General features: G+C 48.6%; 1 protein-coding gene across 1 annotated transcript in view; it reads left to right on the plus strand.

Moving 5' to 3' along the window:
* The first annotated feature begins 357 nt into the window (after positions 1–357).
* Positions 358–22,889, plus strand: part of LOC135022342 (myeloperoxidase-like) — a 73,089-nt gene continuing 50,557 nt past the window's right edge. Inside the window, exons 1-4 of the mRNA XM_063953307.1 lie at positions 358–550; positions 2,007–2,109; positions 3,177–3,352; positions 6,893–7,013. Of these exons, the coding sequence (XP_063809377.1) occupies positions 358–550; positions 2,007–2,109; positions 3,177–3,352; positions 6,893–7,013 (593 nt within the window). The remainder of the gene's footprint in view (positions 551–2,006; positions 2,110–3,176; positions 3,353–6,892; positions 7,014–22,889) is intronic.

Here is a 22,889-nt window from a genome sequence, read left to right on the forward strand (position 1 = left end):
GTCGCCACAGGATTCTTTTCCCCCTTGGGAGGTGACCACCCAAGTGGAGGAAACAGCCTGCGGTCAGGACTCCGACCGCCAGTATTGTAGCTTGTGTCGGGATTCCGGTGCCGGTATATTGACTGTCTCCCCAGCAGATGTGGCCCTGTCACAATAGGGTGCGTGTGTGTCTAGCACTGAACACTTCCTCTTTACTCTCTTCTAACCACCCATTTGGTATTATGCAGAGCAGTACTGAATGGGACATACGTCACATGCATAACTCTCAATATTTGTATCGATGAGGAGGGACATTGGAAGAAATGCACACATTAAAATGCCATGCACCATGCCCCCAGTGCACGGCCCTATGTGAGCATGGCCATGCATCATGCCTCCTTCTTTTGTCACACTGGGCAGAGGCAGAACTACCAAGGGGGGCCCACTGCTGCCCAGACCAGCAATGAGTTATACCCTGAACCCCCGCAGACCATTTTGAAAATGTTGGATATTGCCCAGTGCAGAGAACAGAATGGACCCCACTGCCTGAGGAACCTGCCTCTTACCTTTGGTAGGTAAGGCTGACCTTTTGTGTGCTGGACAGATAGAGGAGTCTTGCCACCTATCAGTGCTGATGATCACAGTTACTTACTGCCTCTAATTAACAGACAGCTGTACAGTTTTTCTGATTCACTACTGTGAATTAAATGCAGCCCACAACCGGTGTAACTGGCAGTGGCGACAAGAGGGGGGAGGGGGTACTACTTACCTGGGCCTATGTCTGATGGAGGGGCCCACTGGGGACCCAGGCAGGGCCATAACTATATGTGTGCACACAGTGCAGTCGCCCTGAGGGCGCAACTGGCCGCATCCGCATTCCAAGGGGACTTTAGTCTGCGGCATTGTAATGAGTCAAACTGACTGTCAGCCGTAATGTGTAAAAAGGTGGACTCTGTCTGCCATAATGTGTAAAAAGGGGACACTGTCTGCCGTAATGTGTAAAAAGGGGATGCTGTCCGCCGAAATGTGTAAAAAGGGGATGCTGTCCGCCGAAATGTGTAAAAAGGGGACTCTGTCTGCCGAAATGTGTAAAAAGGGGACGCTGTCCGCTGTAATGTGTAAAAAGGGTACGCTGTCCGCCGTAATGTGTAAAAAGGGGATGCTGTCCGCCAAAATGTGTAAAAAGGGGTTTCTGCCTGTCGTAATGTGTAAGAAGGGGGACTGTCTGCCGTAATGTGTTAAAAGGGGGACTCTGTCTGCCATAATGTGTAAAAGGTGGACTCTGTCTGCCGTAATGTGTAAAAAGGGGAATCTGTCTGCCGTAATGTGCAAAAAGTTGGACTCTGTCTGCCGTAATGTGTAAAAGGGGACTCTACCTGCCGTAATGTGTAAAAGGTGCTCTATTTGGTGTAGTGGTGCTAATGTGCCGCGTAATTTGAATAAAGGAGACTACTGTGCACCGTAATATGAATTGGTATTATTTTGTGGCCACACCCCTTCCCCATGAAGTCACGCCCCTATATTTTTGACATGCCCCTACGGCGCGCACTGCCCCTGCTTTACATAAGGGGGGTGGGGTGCCGTTTCTTGCACACAGCACTAAAATGTCTAGTTACGGCATTGGGCCCTGGTCCCCCCTTCCCCCTTACCTAGCAGCAGCAGCTGCAGTTCTTCTCATCAGTCAACCACACATTGTGGTGTGCTGGGCTGCAGTGTGGCCAGTGAGGAGCTTAAAATACAATTTTTTCTGTCTTTTTCTAAGGGTGCTTGGCCACACCTCCTGTGATTAGGCCACACCCCCTGAAAAGTACTTGGGCCCATCCAGGCTCTCTACTGCCCTTGCAACTGGCACTATCAGAGTCTGCCTGAATGAGGGCAGGTTTATTAAGCCTGGTGAAGTGATAAAGTGGAAGGTGATAAAGCACCAGCCAATCAACTCCTAACTTCCATGTTACAGGCTAGGTTTGAAAAATGACAGAAGCTGACTGGCTGGTGCTTTATCACCTTACACTTTATCACTTCACCAGGCTTAATAAATCTGCCCCTGAGTGTCAAACTCAGGAAAGCACAAGGATCGGGGCCCCCTGTCATGGACAGAGCAGAGGCCTTGGTGTTCCTGTCCCCACCAAGGTACATGCCTCCTGTTCTCCACATCACACAGGGCATTGGCTTGTACCCTATCACCCACTGTCTCCCCTTGTAACCCACTGTCTCCCCCTGTCACTCTCTGCCTCCCTCAGCATTCCACTGACACCCTCTGGTTCCCCTTGCCTTGTGTTTTTTCCATCTGCCTCCCTCTGCCTCTTCCTGTCACTCACTGCTGTGTGGCATATTATGAGCTTGGGTTGGTCTGGGGGAGGGGGTCCCAAATTGTACTTTTGCACCTGGGCACACCACTCTCAAGTTATGCCACTGGTGCTGGGTGTGTGCCAATTGCTCCACAAGCTGTTGGGATGCCTCCACCCTCTCTGTATAGTGCCTGGATGCTATGCAGAGTAGCTGTAAGAGAGCTCCCTCCCAACCTTTCCCTTCTGTGGCACACTGCAGTCCATGGTTGAAATGGTGGGATAGTGCCCAAAGAGCAGGACTGACCTGACAATATCGTGTCAGTTACAAGGTATGTCATATGGGAATACTTGCCTACTCGCCTGGAACGACCAGGAGGTTCCCAAAAATTGGGTAGCACTGGATCTGCACGCACTTTGCCAGCCGCCCACTTATTTACTAAAGTGGGCAGGCTGGTTGGCTGAAAATGCGATTTCTGCTGATTTGCATCATCATAGCTATGCCTCCTCTGTAAAGTGCTGGTTATCTTGGCATTGCATAGCGGGGGTCGTGGCTATGTGATGACACAATCGTGAAGCCACCTCACCCACCCACAGTCTCTTTAAACGCACCGTGTCTCCCCACACAGTATGCCAAGCCACGCCCCCAGTATCTCCCATTGCTGTACTGACATCTAGATAGAAAGTCGGCAACTATGCACATGGGAAAATGCAGACCTGTAATTTGGGCAGTGTTGAGGTATGCTATAAATTTTCTTATGAGGTCTTTTTCACCGCTCTGGGCCTAGTCATATCTTACGCTATAATTTGTAGATTTAATTTGTATGTAGGGCTTTGAATAATAAAATACTATATACCGTGTGTTAAGTAATAATTGTCAACCAATAACTAATGTGTAGCCTGTCACTTTAGTTTGAAGTCTCGCATGAAGAGAGAAACTGTAAGTCCAAGTGATCTAATGGCATTCTTCAAGCAACCCGTGGCAATAAGCAGAAATGCAATTCGGGCGGCTGATTACATGGACCTCACTCTACTGCTTGTAACTGAGAAAGTGAAACTGATCCACCCAGGCCCCTTCAATATCTCAGGTACTAACAAATAACACAGAATAAATCAAAATGATCATACATGTAACTGCCTTCTTGTGAAAGAAAACTGCTAGTGCATAATTGCAAATATATATATATACATATACTGTATAACAATAATCTGCAATGGTCTGTCCTATCTCCATCAGTGCACAGTGGGAGCTGGGGCACCCCACACCACCACAATGTTCACAATGAAATAATTGGTCTACTCAAATGGGATTGTGCATAAATTTAAACTTTAATGTTAGAGCAGAGCCATAACTAGACATTTTGGTGCCATAGTAGTGCCCTTATGCACATTATGCCACACTGTAATGCCTCTTACACATTATGCCACACTGTAATGCCCTTTACACATGACATAAATTATACCCCCATCCCCTTCCTAGATCTCCCTCTCAGTAAATCATGATTTGATTCATTCCAGCCCCTGTCCCCAGTGTCACTCCCAGCCCCAACGTCACTTCCAGCCCCAGCACCCAAGTGTCTCTTCCAGCCCTAGTGGCCAGTGTCACTTCCAGCCCCTGCTCCCTGAGTCACTTCCAGCCTCAGTCCCCAGTGTCACTTCCAGCCTGATTGTCACTTCCATCATCTGCCTCCAGTGTCACCTCCAGCCCCCAGTGTCTCTTCCAGCCCCAGTACCCAGTGTCACTTCCAGCCCCAGTGCTCAGTATCTCTTCCAGCATCTGCCTCCAGTGTTACTTCCAGCCCTAGCCTCTAGTATCGCTTCCAGCCCCAGCCCCCCGTGTCACTTCCAACCCCCAGTGTCACTTCCAGCCCCAGCCCCCCGCCCCTGTGTCACTTCCAGCCCCCCGTGTTACTCCCAGCCCCCAGTGTCACTTCCAGCCCCAGCCCCCCGTGTCACTTCCAGCCCCCAGTGTCACTTCCAACCCCAGCCCCCCGTGTCACTTCCAGCCCCCAGTGTCACTTCCAGCCCAGCCTCCAGTGGCACTTCCAGCTCTAGTGCCCAGTGTCACTTCTAGCCACAGCCACCTAAATCACTTCCAGCCCCAGCCCCCAGTGTCACTTCCAGTGTCTGCCCCAGTGTCACTTCCAACCCCAGCCCCCAGTGTCACTTCCAGCCCAACCTCCAATGTCATTTACAGCTCCAGTGCCCAGTGTCACTTCTAGCCAGAGCTCCCTATATCACTTCCAGCCCCAGTATCACTTCCAGTGTCTGCCCCAGTGTCACTTCCAATCCCAGCTCCAGGTGTCTGTTCCAGCTGTATTCTCCAGTGTCACTTCCAGCCCCAGCCCCCAGTGTCACTTCCAGCCCCAGCACCCAGTGTCTCTTCCAGCCCCATCCACCCCTGTCACTTCTAGCCCCAGCACCCAGTGTCACTTCCAGCCCCAGCCTGAAATGTCGCTTCCAACCCCAGCACCCAGTGTTTCTTCCAGCCTCAGCCACCAGTGTCACTTCTAGCCCCAGCACCCTGTGACTCTTCCAGCTCCAGCCTGAAATGTCACTTCCAGCCCCATTGACACTTCCATCATCTGCCTCCAGTGTCACTTCCAGCCCCCAGTATCTCTTCCAGCCCCAATGTCCAGTGTCACTTCCAGCCTCAGTGCTCAGTGTCTCTTTCAGCTTCAGCCTCCAGCGTTACTTCCAGCCCTAGCCTCTAGTATCTCTTCCAGCCCCAGGCCCCCATGTCACTTCCAACCCCCAGTGTCACTTCCAGCCCCAGCCCCCCCCCCCCCCGTGTCACTTCCAGCTTCCCGTGTTACTACCATCCCCCAGTGTCACTTCCAGCCCAGCCTCCAGTGTCCCTTCTAGCCCCAGCACCCTGTGACTCTTCCAGCTCCAGTCTGAAATGTCACTTCCAGCCCCATTGACACTTCCATCATCTGCCTCCAGTGTCACTTCCAGCCCCCAGTATCTCTTCCAGCCCCAATGTCCAGTGTCACTTCCAGCCTCAGTGCTCAGTGTCTCTTTCAGCTTCAGCCTCCAGCGTTACTTCCAGCCCTAGCCTCTAGTATCTCTTCCAGCCCCAGGCCCCCATGTCACTTCCAACCCCCAGTGTCACTTCCAGCCCCAGCCCCCCCCCCCCGTGTCACTTCCAGCTTCCCGTGTTACTACCATCCCCCAGTGTCACTTCCAGCCCAGCCTCCAGTGTCACTTCTAGCCCCAGCACCCTGTGACTCTTCCAGCTCCAGCCTGAAATGTCACTTCCAGCCCCATTGACACTTCCATCATCTGCCTCCAGTGTCACTTCCAGCCCCCAGTATCTCTTCCAGCCCCAATGTCCAGTGTCACTTCCAGCCCCAGTGCTCAGTGTCTCTTCTAGCATCTGCCTCCAGTGTTACATCCAGCCCAGTGTTACATCCAGCCCTGGCCTCCAGTATCTCTTCCAGCCCCAGCCCCCTGTGTCACTTCCAACCTCCAGTGTCACCTCCAGCCCCCTGTGTCACTTCCAACCTCCAGTGTCACCTCCAGCCCCCAGTGTCACTTCCAGCCCAGCCTCTAGTGTCTCTTCCAGCTCCAGTGCCCAGTGTCACTTCTAGCCACAGCTCCCTATATCACTTCCAGACCCAGCCTGAAATGTCGCTTCCAACCCCAGCACCCAGTGTTTCTTCCAGCCTCAGCCACCAGTGTCACTTCTAGCCCCAGCACCCAGTGTCACTTCCAGCCCCAGCCTGAAATGTCACTTCCAGCCCCAGCCCCCAGTGTCACTTCCTGCCCATTGTTGATGTCTCTTGCATCCCCTAACACGTGCCGTCCTCTAGCTGCTCACCAGGCCTACAGCTGCTCTGCTTGAGAGACGTTATGACATAATACCATCTACCTGTCTCTCCGTGCAGACACTGCAGTAGATGGCGCACAGAAGACAGTCACTGTCCACTCCCCTCTGCAATGTATATTAGTAGCGGTGCATCTGTCAGAGAAGGGCTCGGGCGCATGGCTACCAATATACAGTACAGCATGCACCAGACAGTGTGTGTGTGTTGGGGGGTTAGGGCTGTAGGCACTTACAGATTTTCCAGTTATATCCACAAGGCATCTGTGCTCTTTGAAGCGGTACCAGCAGCGGCCGCACTACCCTTGTTGTGGCCATGCCAGCAAGCCCTGTCACAGTTTTAGCATTCTCTAATAGCAAAACTGTGGCGGGGCATGCTGGGACTTGTTGATTCACAACAGCTAGAGAGCCACAGGTTGGCCAGGCCTGAATTACTGTAGACTAATTTGTTTACATCTAGAGGAGAAGTCCTTCCAAAGAGGACTGGTGAAGGTGTTGCTCATACTGTAGAAAACAACCAGATTATAGCAACCATTTTATAGAATGTATGAGATAAACAATAGCTTGAATCTAATTGGTTAGTATGTGCAGAACCTTATCTAGTCCTCTTTTGAAGGTTTGATACATCTCCACATTAGCCCCCTTAGGATTAAAAACAGCATCTAGAACAATTGCAATAGTATGTTACCTAATATCTAAATATAATTTATTTTTTGTTTTTTCATTCTTGCATTTATGCTAATTTTGTATGCTACATGATGGGATTAAATTGTAATTGTCTCATATACATGTTGTTCTTTAGATATTCTCACATATGAACAGAAAGAAATTATTTACAAACTAAGTGGATGCGCCTACCTGCACCTCCCTAAGATTTGCGATCCCTCACCTTACCGCAGCATTACTGGAGAGTGTAATAACATGTAAGAGACTTCCTCAGAGATACACACACACTGGGAATAAATCACAGACTCAGTAAATACAGATGTGTTCTCATCATGCACTGTGGCTTCAGGCCCGCGAAAAAGCCCTGCAGAGCATCTTTTTCTATCAAAATGTGGTTCTTTGTCGCACAAATAAAACAAATAGAAGTAACAAAAATACTTTGCTAGATTGCTATGATGCAGTAGCAATGGCTTTTTCTCATATCAAGTGCCATTGTGCTTCATCTGCAACTAATTCCTGTGCTGTTACAGTCACAGCCCAGCAGCTGTAGAACACCGTGAGCGGCGTTTCACTGCACCTGTGACGTTAATAAGTTACAAACTTTAAAGAAAAAGATGGTACGCTACAACTGCTGGAGCGGCTCACTTGCACCAGACCTCTCATGCTGTATGGCGTATTGAGGCTAGGTGTATGAGGACATCTGTAAGAGAAAATCAAAACAGCAGGCACTTTCATGCAATATATAAACAATTAAAATAGTATTAATATTGTTTTAAGACTTGTGCAACCAGTGAATGCACAGGAGTAGGGTGCTGAGTGAGTACCCAGAAACCCACATCCTGATGGGCTGATTTTTCTCAGAGATGGCTGAAGTATTTGAGGGGAATGACAGGCAGACACACTCCAATGATTCAGCTACATTGCCCAGTATTTAAAACCCATATTTTGTCAGCATGTCATACCCAGGAATTAAATCCAGAATCTCATACAATGCCGTCAGACACCTAGGGGCATATTTACTAAAGTTTGATTTGGGATTTATTGTTATGAATGCAAAAAATTTACTGAAATAGATGCTATTGGAATTGAAAAATCCCTTAAAAAATCCCTCATTTATTAAAAATTTATTTTACATTCGATTTTCAAATCAAATTCGATTTTGATTCATGTTTAGAAGGCATTTTGTGTTCAGATTTTGAAATCCCTTCCAAAATCGAACATCAAATCCCCATCTAAATCCCCAGCAAAAGTGAATGAAAAATCAATGAGAACTTCCTCATTGATTCCACATGCACACTAATTTAAGGGGAAACTCTATCTTTACACCGCTTTATACATGAAAACATTACTGATGATTACATTTTTGGTTTTTGAAGTGACTGCTAGAATAGTTGGCAAAAAGTTTAACCCCAATCTACTTTTCTACCTCCCTTCAACTTTCTGTGCTCATATACTGTAGTCAGATGTTGGTAACAAAACCTCTGCCTTCTCCCTGTTTATAGCATAATTTGGGGGGAGTGGTTTATTTAATGCACGATTATGCAACACACGACAGCAGAGCACAATATTGGACACTTTTGCCAAATGATATAATAATATGCCTCCCAAATTATCTATTTTTAATAGACCAAGGGTGTTTTGTGCCATGGATTTGGTGGCTGTATGTGCCCCTTTATACTTATGCTCAGCAGGAGTTTGATGATTTGTCAATGGAGTTAGAAGCTAGGAACCACAGCCATAGACTAGTACTAGGTATGATGCCTATTTGTATAAAAATGTGCAGTATTCAACTCATGAAGTTGCTGGAGATGAGCGGGTTCGGTTCCTCGGAATCCGAACCCCCCGAACTTCAGCCTTTTTTACATGGGTCCGAGGCAGACTCGGATCTTCCCGCCTTGCTCGGTTAACCCGAGCGCGCCCGAACGTCATCATCCCGCTGTCGGATTCTCGCGAGGCTCGTATTCTATCGCGAGACTCGGATTCTATATAAGGAGCCGCGCGTCGCCGCCATTTTCACACGTGCATTGAGATTGATAGGGAGAGGACGTGGCTGGCGTCCTCTCCGTTAGAATAGATAGAGACACTTGAGTTGATTACTTAGTAATTTTGGGGAGCATTAGGAGTACTCAGAGTGCAGAGTTTTGCTGATAGTTACTAGTGACTGACCACCACCAGTTTTATTTATTATTTAATATAATCCGTTCTCTGCCTGAAAAAAAACGATACACAGTCACATACCATATCTGTGCTCAGCCTCAGTGTGCTGCATGATAATATCATCTATATGTATATCTGACTGTGCTGAGTGCTCACTGCTCACACAGCTGAATTGTGGGGGAGACTGGGGTGCAGTTATAGCAGGAGTACAGTGCACACTTTTGTTGCCAGTGTGACTGACCAGTGACCACCAGTATATTGTCTGCCTGAAAAAGTTAAACACTCCTGTGGTGTTTTTTTTATTTATTCTATAAACGCATTCTGCTGACAGTGTCCAGCAGGTCCGTCATTCATTATATTATATAAATATTTACCTGCAGTAGTGTTATATTTTTTTTGTTCATCTCTATCATCTTTATCATCTCTATATTAGCAGATGCAGTACGGTAGTCCACGGCTGTGGCTACCTCTGTGTCGTCAGTGCTCGTCCATAATTGTACCTGTGGTGGGGTTTTTTTTTCTATCTTCTTCATACTAGTAGTTTAGGAGTCTGCTGACAGTGTCCAGCAGGTCCGTCATTATATTATATATACCTGCAGTAGTGATATATATATATTTTTTATATCATTATCATCTCTATACTAGCAGACGCAGTACGGTAGTCCACGGCTGTAGCTACCTCTGTGTCGTCAGTGCTCGTCCATAATTGTATACCTACATGTGGTGGGGTTTTTTTTTTCTTTCTTCTTCATACTAGTAGTTTAGGAGTCTGCTGACAGTGTCCAGCAGGTCCGTCATTATATTATACATACCTGCAGTAGTGATATATATATATTTTTTATATCATTATCATCTCTATACTAGCAGACGCAGTACGGTAGTCCACGGCTGTAGCTACCTCTGTGTCGTCAGTGCTCGTCCATAATTGTATACCAACCTGTGGTGGGGTTTTTTTTTCTATCTTCTTCATACTAGTAGTTTAGGAGTCTGCTGACAGTGCCCAGCAGGTCCGTCATTATATTATATATACCTGCAGTAGTGATATATATATATTTTTTATATCATTATCATCTCTATACTAGCAGACGCAGTACGGTAGTCCACGGCTGTAGCTACCTCTGTGTCGTCAGTGCTCGTCCATAATTGTATACCTACCTGTGGTGGTTTTTTTTTTCTATCTTCTTCATACTAGTAGTTTAGGAGTCTGCTGACAGTGTCCAGCAGGTCCGTCATTATATTATATATACCTGCAGTAGTGATATATATATATATTTTTTATATCATTATCATCTCTATACTAGCAGACGCAGTACGGTAGTCCACGGCTGTAGCTACCTCTGTGTCGTCAGTGCTCGTCCATGTCACGAACCTCGGGCAGCGGCGACCGCGCTTGTCCCTGCGGGTGGCCAGGTCTGCCCGGCGCCTCTCTTCCCCTGACGGTCTCCGGCTTCAGCGGCGGGTCGGCGCTGCTCTCCGGCGGCTTCCCAGAAGCAAGGACGCCGCCATCACAAGCGAGGGCAAGGAGGCGGAGCAGGTCTGACGTCACCTGCCTGCTCCACCAATCAGGCTAGGGCGGGGAATTTAAAATCAGATACCAGGCAGAGATCCGGTGCCTGAGTATCTTCGTTTCTCCTGCGGAAGCTGTGATTCCAGAGCTCCCTCGTCCCTGCAAGCATCCTGTGCTTCCAAGCATCCTGTGCTTCCAAGCATCCTGAGCCTCCAAGCATCCTGAGCCTCCAAGCACCTCGTGCCTCCAAGCACCTCTGTGCCTCCAAGCACCTCCGTGCCTCCAATTATCTCCGTGCCTCCAATTATCTCCGTGCCTCCAATTATCTCCGTGCCTACAAGCACCTCGTGCCTCCAAGCACCTCGTGCCTACAAGCACCTCTGTGCCTCCAAGCACCTCTGTGCCTCCAAGCACCTCGTGCCTCCAAGCACCTCTGTGCCTCCAAGCACCTCTGTGCCTCCAAGCACCTCTAAGCACCTCCGTGCCTCCAAGCACCTCCGTGCCTCCAAGCACCTCCGTGCCTCCAGTTACCTCCGTGTCTCCAAGCACCTCGTGCCTCCAAGCACCTCATCCCTCCAAACACCTCGGTGTCTTCAAACACCTCCGTGCCTCCAAGCACCTCCGTGCCTCCAAGCACCTCCGTGCCTCCAGTTACCTCCGTGTCTCCAAGCACCTCGTGCTTCCAAGCACCTCATTCCTCCAAACACCTCGGTGTCTCCAAACACCTCCGTGCCTCCAAGCACCTCCGTGCCTCCAAGGGCCTCCCAGCACTCCCTGTACTCCCAGCACCTCAGTGCCTCCAATACCGCAGTGTCTCCAATATCTCAGTACCCCAGCCTTCAGTATTTCTACAAGTCTTGTCTTACAGGAGACCTTCAAGAATTCCTCTGGGCCTCCCGCCTGCCGTCTTAGTCCTGCATGAGGAAGACCTACATCCGGCCATCTCTACTACGACCCAGTGGCGGTTCCTCTTCCCGGTCATCGGAAGAAGCCCCGAGTCCACAACACTCCCAAACCAGGTCAGTGATAGTATACTCAGGCCCCATGGACTCGGGGAATCGGAACACGGACTCGAGTGCCATCCAGAACCTGGCTTCTCGAGTGCAAAGTCAGGAAGCAGCGCAAGGCCAGGTGATGCAGTACCTCCAGCAGTTGTCCGGGCGTCTGGATCAGATTCAGGCGTCTCTGGCCTCAGTAATTCCGGCACCTGTTCCAGTAGTCGCACCAGTTGCCGTTGCCAGCAATGTTCAACCATCGGCCGGTGTCACTCCACGCCTTCAGTTGCCTACTCCGTCCCGCTATAATGGGAATCCCAAAAATTGTCGTGGTTTCTTGAACCAATGCGAGGTACATTTCGAGCTACTTGCACACAACTTTCCTACAGACCGGTCCAAGGTAGCATATATTATTTCTCTGTTGGAAGGTTCTGCTTTGGATTGGGTGTCTCCATTATGGGAACGATCTGATCCCATGGTTTCCAACTACACCAACTTCATCTCGTCCTTTCGAAGGATTTTCGACGAGCCCGGCAGAATGACCACTGCTTCTTCCGATTTGCTCCGTGTTCGGCAGGGCGCCCGTTCCGTGGGCCAGTACGTGGTTCATTTCCAGACCATTGCTTCCGAACTACGCTGGAATAATGACGCCCTGAGAGCTGCCTTCTGGAACGGTCTTTCCGACCGGCTAAAAGATGAGCTGGTTACTAGAGATCTGCCGGATCCATTAGAAGATTTGATTTCCCTTTGCGTCAAGGTGGATCTTCGGATGCAGGAGCGTGGAAGAGAACGTAGCCGTTCGGATCGTTCCAGGTTCCGGAATCCTACTCCTAGGCCGGTGGCCTCACCTAGCTCAGAAGAGCCCATGCAAATTAACCGCTCCCGACTGTCTCCGGAAGAACGACAGCGTCGTCGTGAGGGTAAACTCTGCCTTTACTGTGGAGCCGCAGATCATTTTCTTAAATCTTGTAAAGCCCGTCCGGGAAACGGGCAGGCCTAGCTTGTTCCGGAGGAGTCAAGCTGGGAGTTACGACAAAAGCTTCTCCAACTTCGGACTGCTTGCTTCCAGTAACTCTAGTCTCCAATTCAGTCTCCAGGTCTTGTGAAGCCCTATTGGATTCCGGAGCTGCAGGGAACTTCGTTTCTTCCTTCTGTGCCCAAAGTTTGGGTTTAAAGTTACGGCCTATCGAGCGGCCAATTTCACTGACGGCTATCAACGGGACTAGAATTTCCAAAGGTCTTATAATGTGGCGCACGGGGCCAGTTAAGCTGCAGGTCGGGGCTCTACATCAGGAAGATTTGGAACTCTTGGTAATCCCAGAAATGCCCCATGATCTGGTTCTTGGAATGCCTTGGCTGAAAAGTCATAATCCCCACATCGACTGGAAGTCGTCACAAATTCTGTCCTGGAGTCCCTTTTGTCACACTAACTGTCTTACTCCTGTTTGTCCGCTCCGTGTTACCTCCAAAACGGATGAAGAGCACATTCCGGAGGCATATCAAGGGTACAAGGACGTATTTTCGGAACAAGCTGCTGACCTGTTACCACCTCACAGGCCTTGGGACTGCCCTATTGACCTTGTCCCAGGGAAGACGCCACCTCGTGGTCGCACATATCCTCTGTCTCTTCCCGAGACTCAAGCCATGTCGGAGTATATTAAGTCCAATATGCTCAAGGGATTCATTCGCCCCTCTTCCTTCCCTGCTGGTGCAGGCTTCTTTTTCGTGAAGAAAAAGGACGGGGGGTTGAGACCATGCATCGACTACCGCGGCCTAAACGACATTACTATTAAGAATAAATACCCCTTGCCACTAATCACAGAGTTATTTGATAGGGTTCGTGGTGCCCGCATTTTTTCAAAACTCGACTTGAGAGGAGCTTATAATCTTATACGCATCCGAGAGGGGGATGAATGGAAGACTGCCTTTAATACCCGAGATGGGCATTACGAATACTTGGTGATGCCGTTTGGTCTTAGTAATGCTCCCGCGGTTTTCCAGGGATTCGTCAACGAAATCTTTCGTGATATGCTGTATCAGAGCGTTGTGGTATATCTGGACGACATACTGATTTTTTCCAAGAATCTTGTCGAACACAGGACTCAAGTCAAAGAGGTGTTACACCGTTTACGAGAGAATCATCTCTACGCCAAGCTTTCCAAATGTACCTTTGAAGTAACATCTATTCCGTTCCTCGGTTATGTCATCTCGGGGACGGAGCTTCGCATGGATCCGGAAAAGTTGTCGGCCATTCGTGACTGGACTCAGCCTCTTTCCCTGAAAGCAATACAAAGGTTCCTGGGCTTTGCGAACTACTACAGGAAATTCATTAAGGGTTTCTCCACCATTGTTGCGCCCATTACTGCCCTGACGAGGAAGGGTTCTAATCCTAGTTTGTGGCCTCCGGAAGCCATTGTAGCTTTTTCTCGCCTAAAGTTAGCTTTCATGACGGCTCCAGTTCTCCAACAACCAAATTTCGAGGAACCCTTCTTCTTAGAAGTTGATGCATCTTCAGTCGGGGTTGGGGCTGTTCTCTCCCAGTATTCCTCTGATAAAAAATTACATCCGTGTGGCTTCCATTCTCGTAAATTCTCTCCAGCCGAACGAAATTACACTATTGGAGACCAGGAACTCTTGGCAATCAAATCTGCCTTGGAAGAATGGAGATATCTTCTAGAAGGGGCTAAACATGTGTTTACCATCTACACGGATCACAAGAATTTGCTGTACATCAAATCCGCACAATGCTTGAATCCTCGCCAGGCGAGATGGGCACTTTTCTTTTCCCGATTCTCGTTCATTATCAAGTACCGGGCCGGGACTCTCAATATTAAAGCAGATGTGCTTTCTCGTTCACAAGTTCCCACAGACGAGGATGAACCTCCGGAGCGGGGTTTAATTCTGAATCCAGTTTCTGTCTCTGCTGCTTTAACTACTCCAGCTCCTCCTCCTGGAAGAATGTCCGTGCCAGCTAGATTCCGCCCAGGAATACTACTGTGGGCCCATAACTCCAAGTTTTCCGGTCATCCCGGCGCTCAGAAGATGTACAAGTTTCTGCAAAGGTCTTACTGGTGGAACACCATGAGGAAGGATGTACAAGATTGCGTTAATTCGTGTCCCCAATGTACACAACATAAATCTCCTCGTCTGCCTCCTGCAGGGTTACTTCGTCCTCTGCCTATCCCTGTGAGACCCTGGACTCACATTTCCATGGACTTCACCACTGACTTGCCTTGTTCCAAGGGTTGCAACACCGTTTGGGTTATCGTTGACCGTTTTTCGAAGATGGCACACTTTGTGCCCTTGACTGGTCTCCCGACAGCACCGAAACTGGCTCTATTGTTTATCCGAGAACATTTTCGTTTGCATGGGTTGCCACAAGAGATTGTTTCTGACCGTTGAGTACAGTTCACCGCCAGGTTTTGGAAAGCCCTTTGTACAACTCTACACATTAAACTTAAGTTTTCGTCTGCTTATCATCCCCAAACAAATGGGCAAACGGAACGAGTCAATCAAGATCTAGAGACTTTTCTTCGTTTGTATCTCTCTCCTTCACAGGACAACTGGGTGGAGTTGTTGCCTTGGGCGGAGTTTGCCCATAACCATTTGTTTCATTCTTCCACTGGGGAATCACCATTTTTCGTCAACTACGGGTTCCATCCCCGTGTTCCGGAATTTCCAAGCCTTCCGATAATAGAGGTTCCTGCTGTAGCGTCCACTCTACGACACTTTGGACAAATTTGGAGAAAGGTTCATGCTAATCTTAAGCAGGTTTCTGTTCGGTACAAGTTCTTCGCAGATAAGAAACGGCAAGCCGCACCTCAATATAAAGTTGGGGACAGGGTATGGCTGTCCACACGGAATCTCCGGTTGAAGGTGCCCACCATGAAATTTGCTCCAAGGTTCATCGGTCCTTACCCTGTGCTACAAGTCTTAAATCCTGTGGTCTGTAAACTGGGTTTGCCTGCCCATCTTCGAATACCTAACGCCTTTCATGTTTCTCTACTCCGTCCCCTCATTCTGAATCGGTTCCACTCAGCACTCCCTAGGCCAATGTCCGTAGTGGCAGAAGCTGGAGCGGAGTTTGAAATCAAAGCTATTCTTGACTCTCGTTATCTTCATAAAAAATTACAGTACTTGGTGGACTGGAAGGGTTATGGTCCTGAGGAGAGAAGTTGGATTGGGGCTACTGAAGTAACGGCTCCTCGTCTGATTCGGATCTTCCACTCCAGACATCCGACTAAGCCCGGGAAGTGTCCAGGGGCCACTCCTGGAGGAGGGGGTACTGTCACGAACCTCGGGCAGCGGCGACCGCGCTTGTCCCTGCGGGTGGCCTGGTCTGCCCGGCGCCTCTCTTCCCCTGACGGTCTCCGGCTTCAGCGGCGGGTCGGCGCTGCTCTCCGGCGGCTTCCCGGAAGCAAGGACGCCGCCATCACAAGCGAGGGCAAGGAGGCGGAGCAGGTCTGACGTCACCTGCCTGCTCCGCCAATCAGGCTAGGGCGGGGAATTTAAAATCAGATACCAGGCAGAGATCCGGTGCCTGAGTATCTTCGTTTCTCCTGCGGAAGCTGTGATTCCAGAGCTCCCTCGTCCCTGCAAGCATCCTGTGCTTCCAAGCATCCTGTGCCTCCAAGCATCCTGAGCCTCCAAGCATCCTGAGCCTCCAAGCACCTCGTGCCTCCAAGCACCTCTGTGCCTCCAAGCACCTCCGTGCCTCAAATTATCTCCGTGCCTCCAATTATCTCCGTGCCTCCAATTATCTCCGTGCCTCCAAGCACCTCGTGCCTCCAAGCACCTCGTGCCTCCAAGCACCTCTGTGCCTCCAAGCACCTCTAAGCACCTCCGTGCCTCCAAGCACCTCCGTGCCTCCAGTTACCTCCGTGTCTCCAAGCACCTCGTGCCTCCAAGCACCTCATCCCTCCAAACACCTCGGTGTCTTCAAACACCTCCGTGCCTCCAAGCACCTCCGTGCCTCCAAGCACCTCCGTGCCTCCAAGCACCTCCGTGCCTCCAGTTACCTCCGTGTCTCCAAGCACCTCGTGCTTCCAAGCACCTCATTCCTCCAAACACCTCGGTGTCTCCAAACACCTCCGTGCCTCCAAGCACCTCCGTGCCTCCAAGGGCCTCCCAGCACTCCCTGTACTCCCAGCACCTCAGTGCCTCCAATACCGCAGTGTCTCCAATATCTCAGTACCCCAGCCTTCAGTATTTCTACAAGTCTTGTCTTACAGGAGACCTTCAAGAATTCCTCTGGGCCTCCCGCCTGCCGTCTTAGTCCTGCATGAGGAAGACCTACATCCGGCCATCTCTACTACGACCCAGTGGCGGTTCCTCTTCCCGGTCATCGGAAGAAGCCCCGAGTCCACAACACTCCCAAACCAGGTCAGTGATAGTCCATAATTGTATACCTACCTGTGGTGGGTTTTTTTTTTCTATCTTCTTCATACTAGTAGTTTAGGAGTCTGCTGACAGTGTCCAGCAGGTCCGTCATTATATTATATATACCTGCAGTAGTGATATATATATATTTTTTATATCATTATCATCTCTATACTAGCAGACGCAGTACGGTAGTCCACGGCTGTAGCTACCTCTGTGTCGTCAGTGCTCGTCCATAATTGTATACCTACCTGTGGTGGGTTTTTTTTTTCTATCTTCTTCATACTAGTAGTTTAGGAGTCTGCTGACAGTGTCCAGCAGGTCCGTCATTATATTATATATACCTGCAGTAGTGATATATATATATTTTTTATATCATTATCATCTCTATACTAGCAGACGCAGTACGGTAGTCCACGGCTGTAGCTACCTCTGTGTCGTCAGTGCTCGTCCATAATTGTATACCTACATGTGGTGGGGTTTTTTTTTCTTTCTTCTTCATACTAGTAGTTTAGGAGTCTGCTGACAGTGTCCAGCAGGTCCGTCATTATATTATACATACCTGCAGTAGTGATATATATATATTTTTTATATCATTATCATCTCTATACTAGCAGACGCAGTACGGTAGTCCACGGCTGTAGCTACCTCTGTGTCGTCAGTGCTCGTCCATAATTGTATACCAACCTGTGGTGGGGTTTTTTTTTCTATCTTCTTTATACTAGTAGTTTAGGAGTCTGCTGACAGTGCCCAGCAGGTCCATCATTATATTATATATACCTGCAGTAGTGATATATATATATTTTTTATATCATTATCATCTCTATACTAGCAGACGCAGTACGGTAGTCCACGGCTGTAGCTACCTCTGTGTCGTCAGTGCTCGTCCATAATTGTATACCTACCTGTGGTGGGTTTTTTTTTCTATCTTCTTCATACTAGTAGTTTAGGAGTCTGCTGACAGTGTCCAGCAGGTCCGTCATTATATTATATATACCTGCAGTAGTGATATATATATATTTTTTATATCATTATCATCTCTATACTAGCAGACGCAGTACGGTAGTCCACGGCTGTAGCTACCTCTGTGTCGTCAGTGCTCGTCCATAATTGTATACCTACCTGTGGTGGGGTTTTTTTTTCTATCTTCTTCATACTAGTAGTTTAGGAGTCTGCTGACAGTGTCCAGCAGGTCCGTCATTATATTATATATACCTGCAGTAGTGATATATATATATTTTTTATATCAATATCATCTCTATACTAGCAGACGCAGTACGGTAGTCCACGGCTGTAGCTACCTCTGTGTCGTCAGTGCTCGTCCATAATTGTATACCTACCTGTGGTGTTTTTTTTTTTCTATCTTCTTCATACTAGTAGTTTAGGAGTCTGCTGACAGTGTCCAGCAGGTCCGTCATTATATTATATATACCTGCAGTAGTGATATATATATATTTTTTATATCATTATCATCTCTATACTAGCAGACGCAGTACGGTAGTCCACGGCTGTAGCTACCTCTGTGTCGTCAGTGCTCGTCCATAATTGTATACCTACCTGTGGTGGGGTTTTTTTTTCTATCTTCTTCATACTAGTAGTTTAGGAGTCTGCTGACAGTGTCCAGCAGGTCCGTCATTATATTATATATACCTGCAGTAGTGATATACATATATTTTTTATATCATTATCATCTCTATACTAGCAGACGCAGTACGGTAGTCCACGGCTGTAGCTACCTCTGTGTCGTCAGTGCTCGTCCATAATTGTATACCTACCTGTGGTGGGGTTTTTTTTTCTATCTTCTTCATACTAGTAGTTTAGGAGTCTGCTGACAGTGTCCAGCAGGTCCGTCATTATATTATATATACCTGCAGTAGTGATATATATATATTTTTTATATCATTATCATCTCTATACTAGCAGACGCAGTACGGTAGTCCACGGCTGTAGCTACCTCTGTGTCGTCAGTCACTCGTCATCCATAAGTATACTAGTATCCATCCATCTCCATTGTTTACCTGAGGTGCCTTTTAGTTGTGCCTATTAAAATATGGAGAACAAAAATGTTGAGGTTCCAAAAATAGGGAAAGATCAAGATCCACTTCCACCTCGTGCTGAAGCTGCTGCCACTAGTCATGGCCGAGACGATGAAATTCCATCAACGTCGTCTGCCAAGGCCGATGCCCAATGTCATAGTACAGAGCATGTAAAATCCAAAACACAAAATATCAGTAAAAAAAGGACTCAAAAATCTAAAATAAAATCGTCGGAGAAGCGTAAACTTGCCAATATGCCATTTACCACACGGAGTGGCAAGGAACGGCTGAGGCCCTGGCCTATGTTCATGGCTAGTGGTTCAGCTTCACATGAGGATGGAAGCACTCAGCCTCTTGCTAGAAAAATGAAAAGACTTAAGCTGGCAAAAGCACAGCAAAGAACTGTGCGTTCTTCGAAATCACAAATCCACAAGGAGAGTCCAATTGTGTCGGTTGCGATGCCTGACCTTCCCAACACTGGACGTGAAGAGCATGCGCCTTCCACCATTTGCACGCCCCCTGCAAGTGCTGGAAGGAGCACCCGCAGTCCAGTTCCTGATAGTCAGATTGAAGATGTCAGTGTTGAAGTACACCAGGATGAGGAGGATATGGGTGTTGCTGGCGCTGGGGAGGAAATTGACAAGGAGGATTCTGATGGTGAGGTGGTTTGTTTAAGTCAGGCACTCGGGGAGACACCTGTTGTCCGTGGGAGGAATATGGCCTTTGACATGCCTGGTGAAAATACCAAAAAAATCAGCTCTTCGGTGTGGAAGTATTTCAACAGAAATGCGGACAACAGGTGTCAAGCCGTGTGTTGCCTTTGTCAAACTGTAATAAGTAGGGGTAAGGACGTTAACCACCTCGGAACATCCTCCCTTATACGTCACCTGCAGCGCATTCATCATAAGTCAGTGACAAGTTCAAAAACTTTGGGCGACAGCGGAAGCAGTCCACTGACCAGTAAATCCCTTCCTCTTGTAACCAAGCTCACGCAAACCACCCCACCAACTCCCTCAGTGTCAATTTCCTCCTTCCCCAGGAATGCCAATAGTCCTGCAGGCCATGTCACTGGCAATTCTGACGAGTCCTCTCCTGCCTGGGATTCCTCCGATGCATCCTTGCGTGTAACGCCTACTGCTGCTGGCGCTGCTGTTGTTGCTGCTGGGAGTCGATGGTCATCCCAGAGGGGAAGTCGTAAGACGACTTTTACTACTTCCACCAAGCAATTGACTGTCCAACAGTCCTTTGCGAGGAAGATGAAATATCACAGCAGTCATCCTGCTGCAAAGCGGATAACTGAGGCCTTGGCATCCTGGGCGGTGAGAAACGTGGTTCCGGTATCCATCATTACTGCAGAGCCAACTATAGACTTGATTGAGGTACTGTGTCCCCGGTACCAAATACCATCTAGGTTCCATTTCTCTAGGCAGGCGATACCGAAAATGTACACAGACCTCAGAAAAAGACTCACCAGTGTCCTAAAAAATGCAGTTGTACCAAATGTCCACTTAACCACGGACATGTGGACAAGTGGAGCAGGGCAGACTCAGGACTATATGACTGTGACAGCCCACTGGGTAGATGTATTGACTCCCGCAGCAAGAACAGCAGCGGCGGCACCAGTAGCAGCATCTCGCAAACGCCAACTCTTTCCTAGGCAGGCTACGCTTTGTATCACCGCTTTCCAGAATACGCACACAGCTGAAAACCTCTTACGGCAACTGAGAAAGATCATCGCAGAATGGCTTACCCCAATTGGACTCTCCTGTGGATTTGTGGCATCGGACAATGCCAGCAATATTGTGTGTGCATTAAATATGGGCAAATTCCAGCACGTCCCATGTTTTGCACATACCTTGAATTTGGTGGTGCAGAATTATTTAAAAAAACGACAGGGGCGTGCAAGAGATGCTGTCGGTGGCCAGAAGAATTGCGGGACACTTTCGGCGTACAGGCACCACGTACAGAAGACTGGAGCAACACCAAAAACGCCTGAACCTGCCCTGCCATCATCTGAAGCAAGAAGTGGTAATGAGGTGGAATTCAACCCTCTATATGCTTCAGAGGTTGTAGGAGCAGCAAAAGGCCATTCAAGCCTATACAACTGGCCACGATATAGGAGGTGGAATGCACCTGTCTCAAGCGCAGTGGAGAATGATTTCAACGTTGTGCAAGGTTCTGCAACCTTTTGAACTTGCCACACGTGAAGTCAGTTCAGACACTGCCAGCCTGAGTCAGGTCATTCCCCTCATCAGGCTTTTGCAGAAGAAGCTGGAGACATTGAAGGAGGAGCTAACACTGAGCGATTCCGCTAGGCATGTGGGACTTGTGGATGGAGCCCTTAATTCGCTTAACAAGGATTCACGGGTGGTCAATCTGTTGAAATCAGAGCACTACATTTTGGCCACCGTGCTCGATCCTAGATTTAAAACCTACCTTGGATCTCTCTTTCCGGCAGACACAAGTCTGCAGGGGTTCAAAGAACTGCTGGTGAGAAAATTGTCAAGTCAAGCGGAACGCGACCTGTCAACATCTCCTCCTTCACATTCTCCCGCAACTGGGGGTGCGAGGAAAAGGCTCAGAATTCCGAGCCCACCCGCTGGCGGTGATGCAGGGCAGTCTGGAGCGACTGCTGATGCTGACATCTGGTCCGGACTGAAGGACCTGCCAACGATTACGGACATGTCGTCTACTGTCACTGCATATGATTCTCTCACCATTGAAAGAATGGTGGAGGATTATATGAGTGACCGCATCCAAGTAGGCACGTCAGACAGTCCGTACGTATACTGGCAGGAAAAAGAGGCAATTTGGAGGCCCTTGCACAAACTGGCTTTATTCTACCTAAGTTGCCCTCCCACAAGTGTGTACTCCGAAAGAGTGTTTAGTGCCGCCGCTCACCTTGTCAGCAATCGGCGTACGAGGTTACTTCCAGAAAATGTGGAGAAGATGATGTTCATTAAAATGAATTATAATCAATTCCTCCATGGAGACATTCACCAGCAGCAATTGCCTCCACAAAGTACACAGGGAGCTGTGATGGTGGATTCCAGTGGGGACGAATTGATAATCTGTGAGGAGGGGGATGTACACGGTGATGAATCGGAGGATGATGATGAGGTGGACATCTTGCCTCTGTAGAGCCAATTTGTGCAAGGAGAGATTAATTTCTTCTTTTTTGGTGGGGGTCCAAACCAACCCGTCATTTCAGTCACAGTCGTGTGGCAGACCCTGTCACTGAAATGATGGGTTGGTTAAAGTGTGCATGTCCTGTTTATACAACATAAGGGTGGGTGGGAGGGCCCAAGGACAATTCCATCTTGCACCTCTTTTTTCTTTCATTTTTCTTTGCATCATGTGCTGTTTGGGGAGTGTTTTTTGGAAGGGCCATCCTGCGTGACACTGCAGTGCCACTCCTAGATGGGCCAGGTGTTTGTGTCGGCCACTAGGGTCACTTATCTTAGTCACACAGCTACCTCATTGCGCCTCTTTTTTTTCTTCTTTGCGTCATGTGCTGTTTGGGGAGTATTTTTTGGAAGTGCCATCCTGCGTGACACTGCAGTGCCACTCCTAGATGGGCCAGGTGTTTGTGTCGGCCACTAGGGTCACTTATCTTAGTCACACAGCTACCTCATTGCGCCTCTTTTTTTTCTTCTTTGCGTCATGTGCTGTTTGGGGAGTATTTTTTGGAAGGGCCATCCTGCGTGACACTGCAGTGCCAGTCCTAGATGGGCCAGGTGTTTGTGTAGGCCACTAGGGTCACTTATCTTTGTCACACAGCTACCTCATTGCGCCTCTTTTTTTTCTTCTTTGCGTCATGTGCTGTTTGGGGAGTATTTTTTGGAAGGGCCATCCGGCCTGACACTGCAGTGCCACTCCTAGATGGGCCAGGTGTTTGTGTCGGCCACTAGGGTCGCTTAGCTTACTCACACAGCTACCTCATTGCGCCTCTTTTTTTCTTTGCGTCATGTGCTGTTTGGGGAGTGTTTTTTGAAAGGGCCATCCTGCGTAACACTGCAGTGCCACTCCTAGATGGGCCAGGTGTTTGTGTCGGCCACT

Source organism: Pseudophryne corroboree, chromosome 2 (assembly GCF_028390025.1).
Source record: "Pseudophryne corroboree isolate aPseCor3 chromosome 2, aPseCor3.hap2, whole genome shotgun sequence".
Taxonomy (NCBI): domain Eukaryota; kingdom Metazoa; phylum Chordata; class Amphibia; order Anura; family Myobatrachidae; genus Pseudophryne; species Pseudophryne corroboree.